This window comes from Sesamum indicum, linkage group LG2 (assembly GCF_000512975.1).
Source record: "Sesamum indicum cultivar Zhongzhi No. 13 linkage group LG2, S_indicum_v1.0, whole genome shotgun sequence".
Lineage (NCBI taxonomy): Eukaryota > Viridiplantae > Streptophyta > Magnoliopsida > Lamiales > Pedaliaceae > Sesamum > Sesamum indicum.
The window spans coordinates 11,236,875-11,247,310 of record NC_026146.1 but is presented as its reverse complement, the minus strand read 5'-3'; the positions used below and the strand labels follow the sequence as shown (position 1 = coordinate 11,247,310).

Genomic DNA, 10,436 nt, shown 5'->3' with positions numbered 1-10,436 from the left:
CCTATCTCGCCCAACCACGTACTCCTCATCCACCAAAGAACTTCTGGCACAAGAACATGTACTACGCCAACCCGGCCTACACTTCAACTTCTTATCAGTACCCAAATTAGTTCTCTCAATCATGAAAATGGCATCCATTTCTTTCGAAATGTCTCTCAATTCTTGACTGATCCTACTTATTTCACGAGGCACAGTCAATTTGAAAGATGAAAGAAGCATGTCTCGCACCTGTTTATCTCCGTCGGCTGCAGGGCGACTGGCCCTATACTTCGAGAGATCCAGTGAAATCCCATCAAGCAAATCATCAGCAGAGTATAGGAGGTCCTCCACATCTTTCAGCCACAGCTTCCAGGCCTCGGCGCTATGGCTCTCGGAGAAAACTGAACGATTTTCTTCAGCATGACTGACAATTGCTCTAATTCTTTCAAGGGTTCTCGACAGCTTTTTGATATCTTCATCCACCCCAAGTATTTGGCTGGTCTCTTGAACAGTAAAGGATGCAAGCCTGTCGATTATTACTTGCAACGGAGCTGATACAACCCCCGCTTGAAGCACTGAATCCATGACTCCGATCTGAAATTCTTTGCTCTTCTCCACGATATTTTAACTCACTTCAACTCAATACCAAATCAGTCAGTAGTCTCTCTTTGGCGAATAAAAAATTGATACAAGTAGACAAAATATTTGACTCAGACTATTTCCATGAAATTGCTGAGTTGATATTTTGAGGTTAATTACACTTTACTCCCTAACTTTTATTTGGAAAATTTTGATTGATCAGACCTAAATTAATTATAATATAATTAATTTAGTATATATTAACTTTGAATCTATATAAATAAAAATAATTAATATTATTAATTAATTATGAAAGAAATAAGTTTTAAGTAAAGGTATTGTAGGTAATTCACATTTCGTTTACAAAAAAATATATTTTTTTAAATATTGAGCCTTTATATATAATCAATTATTGAAGCAGATCATAAGTCAGCGTGTAAATGTAATTATCCTAATATTTTTTTTAAGATTTTGATGAAAATGATTATAAAAATAATTTTGGGATAACACGTTTACACCCCTTAACATATAATTTGTTTACACAAATTATTCATATCTTTCGGATAATTATATACACATTCATTTAAACATCGACTTCATTCACAAAAATTACAACTAATTTTTGTAAACTTATATATATATATACCTCTTAAAAAGTACCTATATTATTGTACAAAACACTTATATTTTGTGACTGTTATAACTGATTTTTATCTATATTATATAAAAAAGAAAAATTTCATGTTCACTCACAAATAACAGTTACCTACATCACGACATCAATTTTTAAATGATTATTAATTATAAAAAAATAATAATAATAATTAAAATGAAATGATCCCAATAATCTTTAAAGGTTTTGATGAAATGGACAATCTTGTCAAAGAGTGTTGGGAGTTTCGAGGAAATGAAATCTTCACCTACCATACCCCACTTTCCATATATTCATCACAAGAGTCTTAGACACATCTCATCATTAATAATGATACAAATAATTGCACCAAAACCCGTAGCCGTCCTATTCCTATAACATCTAACTCGGAGACTGCAAACGCGTTTTTATGATTCTTCTGATCCGCTTACTTCCCTTTCGTTCAAAACGCTATTGCAGGTCTCTCTCTCTGTCCAATTTTTAGTTTGATTTGCTGCGTAGTTACTTGCGTTTGCCTCCATTCTGATTTCTATTATCATGATCTAATGAACTCATTATTTTTATTATCTGTGACTTCATCTTAAGTTCTTGCAAATTAGCAGATGCGATTCTTCTATATTTTAATCGATTCTTTAAGCTGTACTGAAGCTGGGATTTTGATGATTGTGTGTTTCATTTCATTGTTCTTTAACTAGAATTTCTCATGGGTTCTTACTGTTGTTCGGCTGGAGTATCGATATACAGTTTAACAGAAATTGTTGGATATCGATATATTGATTGTTGATGATTGAAATTTCACAAAAAATGTATATATATGCGAGGTGGAGAGCACCAGCTGTTTGAGCATGTTGGGGAAAAATTCATTTGATTTTCTTGAAAATCAGTGTTTTGACAGACAGTTCCATTAGTTGCAGATGGCTTCCTCAGTCCTCCCATCGGGACTGCTAAATAAGTAACTTCAGTTTTATCATATGAGAACTTTAAGAGGAAAACAAAGCAGAATCTCAACATTCTTAGCAATAGTATCCTGAGATTAGATCCAAAAATGATTTCATGTTAGAATGATGTTTCTGGACTGAACAAATGAAGAAACAAGAAAGAGTTCTCCGGTGTCTTTGTTGTCAGTGCAAGGCCAAGAAAAGCTCTTTGAGTCGTTGTACTTTCCTTCAATGGTTGTGACAGGTACAAGAATGGACAAGGAACCTCCTCAGGCATTCGAATCTATACAGGCATATTTTACACTCAAACATGAGGTGAGTAAAGGGAGGGAGCAAGTGAAACAGCTAAAAGCAGCTTCTTCTGGAGACCAGGAGAAAATTTTAGAGAGAATGTTGGCTTCCTATGAGGAGGTTTGGTCAATCCTTAATGAGATGGCTGCAGAAGGAAAAGATCTGCCTGTGATACCACCATCCTCAGATAGTCCAGCCTCCGGGAAATCTGTCCTTCGTCATAAAAGAGGATCATATAAAAGGTGATTAGCACTTGTCAAGCAACTGCTGAATGTTGAAGGTGATCATCCTCAATGAGATGTTTCTTCAAACTTTACTGGATTTGCTTTGCAGGAAATCATCAGACTCCATCAGCGTCAGAAGACACAGAGCACCTGAAGAATTAGATGATGATGGATACTGTTGGAGGAAGTATGGCCAGAAAGATATACTTGGTGCTAAATATCCAAGGTGATACCTCATGCTCGTATCCTACTTGAGATATATTATAATGAATTCTAATTGTATTGTTATCGAACAAGAAATATGCATAAATTAGGTGACAAAGTTTGCATGCATTACTGCTCAGAATTTTCTTCCTAATGTAAATCTAGTGCTTGTTGGTGCCTTATTGCACATGAAGTCCCAATGACTAGGCCCAGTGTCAACGAGGAGTTTTTTCTTGTCCATTCACCTTGTAATGCAATTTTGAAATGGTGAGAGTCGGTTATACCACATTTATCCCAGCCTGATAATGAAATTTTGTATATGCAGAAGCTATTTCAGATGTCTATACCGTTATACTCAAGGTTGTATGGCTACAAAACAAGTGCAGAGGTCAGACGACGAACCCCTTATATATGACACCACGTACACGGGAAAGCATTCATGCAGCAGCTCAGCTCCTATTGATAAGGAGACACTTTGATGAGTTGATAAATCTCAATTTCAACTTCTAATCTCTTAAGACTCTACTTATCTCATAAATGGTAAACTTGTGAACAAGTCCTGAAGCCACCACAGCAAACGGCTACTTATCAAGTCACAACTGTAGTACCTCCGAAGCTGTCTTGGACGGGGTTATTTGATGTGTTAGCATTCTAATACTTGAAAATTTTTATACTATTATAATCATATAAATTATCTTGGACGGGGTTATTTGATATGTGTTAGCATTCTAATACTTGAAAAAATTTATACTATTATAATCATATAAATTTAAAACATTACAACAAATATGTATTAATATTAAATAAAAAAAATTATACTATAATTTATAGTAATGTTTAGTGTTCAATTATATTGTATTATAAAGATATTTGTATCCTTTGTTTTTCTAAGAATTAACATATTCTCAAATATGTAATTTTTGTTTTTCTAAGAATTAACATATTTTCAAATATGTAATTGCAATTATCATATTTGTTTGTCCATATCATACCAATGCAACATAAGTTCCGATTCTTTATGTGTCAAACCCATGCAACATAAGTTCCGATTCTTTATGTGTCAAACCCATGCAACATAAGAAAATTGAGGTGAACATCAAATAGCATGACAAGGATTTTCTACATTCCAAACCATGTAAAAGCAAAGAGATGTACCTAAAATGTTCTTTTCCTTTCGAATCTGTCCAATTTATCACGACACACATTGAAAGGGAGAATCGAACCCATGAGCTTCAAATAGGAACAAATTCCAAAGATGCACAAGCTCTGTTCCTCGTATGTCACAACTGTCAATGACAAGACATACCTTCTGAAGTTGAGATTGCAAGCTTAATCTAATGAAAGTTTTTGCAAGTCAATCCATATGTTTTTTACGTTAGCAATCTTGAACCAATCTTGTCCTCCATCCCGGTTACACCGCTCGTTCAAATTAGGGCAGTCTCTTATTATTAGATTTTCAAGGGAACCTGGCAGTAGTCCTTCAGCCAAAGAAATCAACTGCATGCAGTAACTGACTTCCAAATGTTGGAGAGAGCAGAAATAGGACATAGATGGAAGAACAGAAAGTTTAGGGCAATATCTTGTGGAAAGGCGACGTAAACATGGGAAATCACCATCCTGTATTCCAGTCCATTCTTCAAGGTTAGGCATGTTGTCAAATGTCAATTCCTCTAGCAGAGGAAATGCATTAAATCCACAAGCTCCATGAGTTCTGCAGAACAAGGTGTTAATGTCCCTCACCATTTTCATCCCAACAATGTGGAGAGTCTTCAGAGAAGGTAGTTCCCCCATAGACGGAAGGATATCACAATTTATGCACTTGTAAAGAGTAATGCTGGCAATTTTGGTGAAGGATGGATTGCTTATCCAACTAGGAAGCTTCAAACCACTAAAAAATATTATTTCTAACTCTTTGAGGTGAAAATGTGGTTGTAGACATTCTAAAATTTCTGTTGTATCCTGGGAACTGTCATTTCCATGAGGATGCCATCTCAACTCCAGCTTATCTATGCGTTGTTTATCAGCCAGTGCAGCTTGCTTTGCCTCCTCTGCATTGGTTACATTTTCAAGCCTTGAGATACAAAATGATCCCGTAATGTCATTCATGTTTTTCAACTCTCCTATGCCACATCCATCATTCTTTCCCACAATGAATGCCTTTAATGTCTGAAGTTTAGATAAATTTCCCATTCCTGTAGGCATGGACTTCAATTGGCTAATAATGTCAAGATCCAGATGGCGAAGGTTAACTAACCTACTCAATCCTCTTGGCAATGCAGAAAGTCCAAAGCAGCGGCTGAGTCTTAATGTTTGCAGAAAAAGAAGACGAGCAGTTGATTCAGGCAATCTCGTGATGGAAGTCTCAGACACATCAAGACATCGTAAAGATTCCACTGTTCCAATGGAGTCAGGTAATTCTGATATATAGGTACGACTTAAATCCAACGTTCTTAAGAGCTTTAAGCCCGAAAAGATACCACTGGGCAATTGCTTGATCACAGCACCGCAATCCTCAAAAACTAGGAGTGTGCGGAGTTGCTTGAAATTTTTCAGAGCATCAGATAGAGTTCGATCGAGCCTCTTACAGTGCCATGTCAAATGTAGGGCTTCTCCAGAAATCTTTCCCAAATTACCTTCTTCAATTCTTAAATAATTACCACCTCGAAGGTTCCAAGTAGAAACTTTAGATGCGTTGACTTTGTATATTGCGTGTCGGTAAAGATTATCAAAACTTGACTGTATTATGAATTCCTCATGAACCAAAATATCAAAATATGAGTTAGCCACATCCTCCATTCTTTTTGGTGCTTCTACTTCAATGCAAGCTTCAGCAATCCACAGCTGAACCAATTTATCCTTTCCAAATTCATAATCTGGAAGAAATAAGGTGCAGTGTTGGATGCATCTTTGAAGACAATTCAATATATGATGAAGCCCCAACTGTACAAGAGGTACATGTTGTGCAGGATCTTTTGGAGTTTCCACCATGTATGTGCTATCCTTATCCTCTACAGAAATTTTCAGTTTTTTCTTTTCTGGTTCAAGTTGCTCTTCTGTTACCCAGTATGGTGCAAGAGATGCAGAAGTTTCAGCTTTAATCATCCTCCTTAACATAAACAGATTTTTCTTTTCTGGACCAAGTTGCTCTTCTGTTACACAGGATAGTGCATCAGAGAGAGATGCAGAAGTTTCAGCTTTAATCATCTGCAACATAAATAAATGGTATTACTGCAACTTTGGGAAGCAATGAATAATATCACAATAGGACACCATGAAATTGAAAATTCCCTTAAACCAATGAGTTTCACACATCAGAGTTGTATGCATAATAATTGAAACTTCCCCAGTAAAAGTTCTAAGCCAGCTGCACTTCCTAAAGAATAGCTATACATTCATCCATTGATTTTGGTTGCAACTCTATTGAAAATCTTTTGTTAGGTCAAGCTTTTACTACTTACATTCCTCTATCTTGTGAACTGGCTCTATATATTTCTACAAGTTCTATGGAAAGTCTAGAATGAAAATTATTAAAGTGCAATTTCCTTCTTCAACTGCACAGGGAAAAATAACAACAGAATTAATACAGAAAACACTACAGATTTGAACCAAGTGTCTAGTCCCCAGAGGTAAGATCATATAAAATTTCAGCACTATTGTACCACAAATTGAATTAAGGTGGAACAGAAGATTTATCACCTTCTCCATTGCGTCCTCTGTGCGCAAATGCAGCTGGCCAACAAAGGGGTGGCTAACTAGTTCCTTGGCAGTCCACCTCTTGGATAAATCGGTCTGCATACAACTCGCGAGAAACGTCCATAGATCGGCCGATGTTTTCTGCACCTGCGCTTCCAGACTCTGAGGTGATTTCTGCATCTGCATATTCATCCCAGATTAGGGGACGATCATAAAACCATAAATGATAATTTGCCTTGTTCGTTTCAGTTTTCCCCATCCAAAAACATGGCATAAATTTCTCAATGTTTGTTTATTATTTATAGAACACACTAGTAAGTGTGTTTTAAGTTAGTTTTATTTATTTTACAATAATACAAAATACAAAGCCAACCATATCAAAACCCTAAAAAAACACACTTATCTTTCAAAAAAAGAAAGAAAGAAACAAAAAGTACCTCCCACAACAAGTCGAAATCTTGTTGGTCATTGACTTGGTGAATATCTCTGTCCCTAAAACCCAAATGCGAATCCTTGTACAACTTCAAAATACTCGATCCTACACTCCATACATCCCACGAAAACTCATCATGAAATGCTCCAATTCCACTCACCACCAAGGGAGTCTTAGAAAAACTTTTCCCCAGATATAAAACCTTGACTTCCTCCATGGAATTGACGAAGATATTCGAGGGTCTAATGTCGTTGTGCGAAATTCTGTTTTCGTGAAGGTAAGCTAACCCCAGTAGAACTTGATACGCGACACTAGCGAGATCGGATTCACTCCGGATGTTAGCGCCGAAAAGGGAGCCACGGTCCATGTGCTCGAAAAGAAGATAAATCATGTCTCCGACAAAGAACACCTCGTAGCATTTCACGAGGTTCGGATGATCCAATTGCTTAACTATCTGAATTTCGCGGCCGATTTCTGCTCGACTGCTGGAGTGGTAGTGGCTGCTGAATTCCTTCAGGCCGTAGGTTGCACCGGTTACCCGATTGACGACTTCATACACCCTCTCACCGCTTTCTTCTTCTTGAATTAGGGCTTTGAAGAACAAATCTGTCAAGTTCACTGAATCGTTTGCTTCCATTAGGGCTTCAAATTTTGGGAATCGTAAATATTCTTACGGATTTCTCTTCTTTCAATCGCTTTGCAGGGAGAGCAGTATCTTCAATTTAGAAATAGTAATTTGCATGTTGCACCCTGAAAAAATATTCTAGATAGTAAATACGCATTGCCACCTGGAAGAAAGAAAAAGGAAAAGAAAAAAAGAGGGGGTAAAATGCAATTTTACTGTTATCCAAAAATGACAATTTTATAAAAAAAAAATTAAGTAAAATCATGAATGGTGCCTGTGATGAACACCACATAGATTAAGAAGGTATTTCGCTCAATTTTTTCAAAATCAAAGAGCTAAATTGCTAATTTATTACCATATGAGGGTGTTTTACCATTTTCAAATAATACGCGAGAGTCAATTATATTATCACTTTGTTGTCGTTAGAAATTTACACACTTAAAAAATAAGATGTTATCAATTTACGATCTCTTTTGAAAAAGAGCAAGAAGTTCATAAGTGTTTGGTTAGATTTATTCAAAATATTTAATGAACTCATACATCTTATAAAATATTTTCTTTTGTGAACACCATATAAAATATTTTTCGAACTTATAAAATTAGAACCTTTGAAGTTATAGGAAAGTTTTTAGCGACAATTTTATAATTAATATGATGAATTTTTTTAAAATAATTACAAATAATATCATAGTTACTTTTCTGATGGAAAATTTATGAATTCCTAATATATTATTTTTGGATTGTATAAACTTCTTTTCTATAACATTTACCAAACTTTCTTCAATATTTCAATAAATCTCAAATATCTTATAAAATATTTAAAAAAAATCCACCCTCTTATTTTTAAGATATTAAAATACCTTTTCAAATTAATCATCTTATAAACCTTATCATCTAATCTTATCCTTAGAATTTAAAATTAAGCTAAATATATCTTATAAGATGTACGAGTTAATAATGTTTTAAAAATAAATTAGAAAATAGATTAGTTGAAATTTTCTTTCTTTTTATTTTGTATGAGAAAAATCAATCGAAAAAGTAACCAAACAACGTTAAGGAAAATATATGCATTCAGAATTGCAAAAAAGCATCCTCATATCCAATTTCCACATAACACTTTAGCCATGTTTAGCGTTTATGATGGGAAATCTATGTTGCGGAATTGACTTTGAACATACTCTACGATTCCAAGACTGTACTTACTGGGATTAACATTCACCTGTTACACTCTCCTGTGTGTTTTTCTAACATTGAAGGAGTGCATATATGGGATAACTGCATTTTTTGTCCCCAAATATAATCATTAATGCGATTTTAGTTCTCAAGCAATTTAAAGTTGCAATTTGATCCTCAAACTTTAATTTTTTTTTGCACTTTTAATCCTTCCGGTATACTTAACAAAAATTTCATTTAAAGTGAAAAAAAATGCTACTTTTTCTCCCAGTTTGTGGTGTGTTTCAAATTGTAATCAATACATTTATTTTTTCTATTTTTCTTCAAACTCCAAAAGAGAACAAACAAAATAATAATAATAATTATAATAATAGTAAGCAACAAATTTTATAAAATTTATTGAGAATTTTCCTATTATAAAAAAACATGGGTGCATTGAATTACAACTTGAAAAACACCACAAATTAAGAGGAAAATAGCAATTTTTTCCACTTTAAATAAAATTTTCGTTAAATTTAAGGAAAAGTTAAGTGAAGGCCCAAAAGTGCCAAAAAAATAAAAGTCTAAAGACCAAAATTGCAACCTTAAATTATTTGAGGACCAAAATCACATTAATGTCTATGTTTGATGACCATTTATCCCGAGTGCAATTCTGATAATTTCTAAAACAAAAAGTGTATGATTTAATAAATACAGTAACGCCCAAAAAAATCACAGAAAATGATTACATTTTTCAAATGAGAGTAATTGATATCTTTGGCATGTGGTGTTTGGTTGTTTTGATGACAAACACTTGAAAGACTCGGTGCAAAAATTTGTATACTATGACTGCAATCATGTTCATTCTTTTGGGTAATCAAGATAAAAAGGCAGCATAAATAAGTTAGACCGTAGACAAATACATATTCGTAGAGCTTCAGCATGATAGCAGGATCACGGCACACTCAACGGGGAACAGAAAATTATATCAAACCATGATTAGACTGTTCAAGACCCAACGAAAAGAGTCCATTGAAAAAGTTCTCACTCCTTGTAAAACAGAATTGTTTTCAGGGTGCTAACTACCTCCACCGAACTGCTTCTGAATGTCTTTGAAGGATACTGTGGCAGACCCTCTCCGCTTAGCTCTCTGCTGGGACGGGTGCTCCCTCCATCCAGTCATAAATATCACCTGAAAAAAATCAAGTCGAAGAAACTAATAGCTGAAGTCAAGGACCCAACGGGAGACAACAGCAAGATACTTGAGACTCCATTCTCCACACCCAAATTAGATTACAGAAACTCATAGCTGAAGCAACTGGTAAAAATTAGCATGCATGCGCACATATGATCAAATGGGAAGAATTTGCATACAAGTTTAGCTAACAGGAGGTATTGAACTTTTTCATAAATATCCTTTGGTATATGAAGACAAATTTTAGGAAGCTTTTTAGAGTGAGAGACTGCTCAAAATCACCTGAAATGTTGCTGGTATGGTGCCATCTTCTGCAGCAAACATTGACTCGTAAACAGCTGCTGTTGCCAGGGCAGTATCTCTTTTCAAAATCTAATTCCAATTTGGCAGAAGTATTTGAATGAGGAAGAAAGCACATAATACAACCTTAAACTGGATATTTTTTCCATCTGGGAAATATAAAAGTTGAAA

The 10,436-nt window shown here is 34.9% G+C and overlaps 3 protein-coding genes across 5 annotated transcripts in view; 1 reads left to right on the top strand and 2 right to left on the bottom strand.

Moving 5' to 3' along the window:
- LOC105155799 (probable WRKY transcription factor 30) lies at positions 1,528–3,581 on the top strand. 2 transcript variants are annotated; one of them, XM_011071756.2, is made up of 4 exons: positions 1,528–1,669; positions 2,393–2,681; positions 2,773–2,889; positions 3,193–3,581. In XM_011071756.2, exons 2-4 carry the CDS (start codon positions 2,401–2,403, stop codon positions 3,344–3,346), a joined length of 552 nt encoding a protein of 183 aa, XP_011070058.1. In that variant the 5' UTR covers positions 1,528–1,669; positions 2,393–2,400; the 3' UTR covers positions 3,347–3,581. The 2 variants fall into 2 exon arrangements, with proteins under 2 accessions (XP_011070058.1, XP_020547504.1); XM_020691845.1 differs by lacking the exon at positions 1,528–1,669 and having other exon boundaries at positions 1,686–2,681.
- LOC105155800 (putative disease resistance RPP13-like protein 1) lies at positions 3,821–7,743 on the bottom strand. Its single transcript, XM_011071757.2, has 3 exons — positions 6,998–7,743; positions 6,564–6,740; positions 3,821–6,071 (listed from the first exon to the last, which is right to left on the bottom strand). Exons 1-3 carry the CDS (start codon positions 7,628–7,630, stop codon positions 4,197–4,199), a joined length of 2,685 nt encoding a protein of 894 aa, XP_011070059.1. The 5' UTR covers positions 7,631–7,743; the 3' UTR covers positions 3,821–4,196.
- The window catches only part of LOC105155801 (putative methyltransferase At1g22800), a 5,678-nt gene continuing 4,793 nt past the window's right edge, over positions 9,552–10,436 (bottom strand). Inside the window, exons 9-10 of one of the 2 annotated variants that reach the window (XM_020698931.1) lie at positions 10,248–10,337; positions 9,552–9,962 (exon numbers count right to left, since the gene is read on the bottom strand). In XM_020698931.1, coding sequence (XP_020554590.1) covers positions 9,849–9,962; positions 10,248–10,337 — 204 coding nt within the window. In that variant the 3' untranslated portion in view covers positions 9,552–9,848. The remainder of the gene's footprint in view (positions 9,963–10,247; positions 10,338–10,436) is intronic. The other variant, XM_011071758.2, reaches the window with a different exon arrangement.

Coding starts and splice junctions, on each gene's coding strand:
- LOC105155800 (XM_011071757.2), bottom strand. CDS start 7,630: ATGGAAGCAAACGATTCAGTGAACTTGACAGATTTGTTCTTCAAAGCC. Junction 6,741..6,997: donor ATTTCGACTTGTTGTGGGAG/GTACTTTTTGTT, acceptor ATGAATATGCAG/ATGCAGAAATCACCTCAGAG. Junction 6,072..6,563: donor CAGAGGACGCAATGGAGAAG/GTGATAAATCTT, acceptor TTTATGTTGCAG/ATGATTAAAGCTGAAACTTC.
- LOC105155799 (XM_020691845.1), top strand. CDS start 2,380: ATGGTTGTGACAGGTACAAGAATGGACAAGGAACCTCCTCAGGCATTC. Junction 2,682..2,772: donor AAAAGAGGATCATATAAAAG/GTGATTAGCACT, acceptor TTTGCTTTGCAG/GAAATCATCAGACTCCATCA. Junction 2,890..3,192: donor CTTGGTGCTAAATATCCAAG/GTGATACCTCAT, acceptor TTGTATATGCAG/AAGCTATTTCAGATGTCTAT.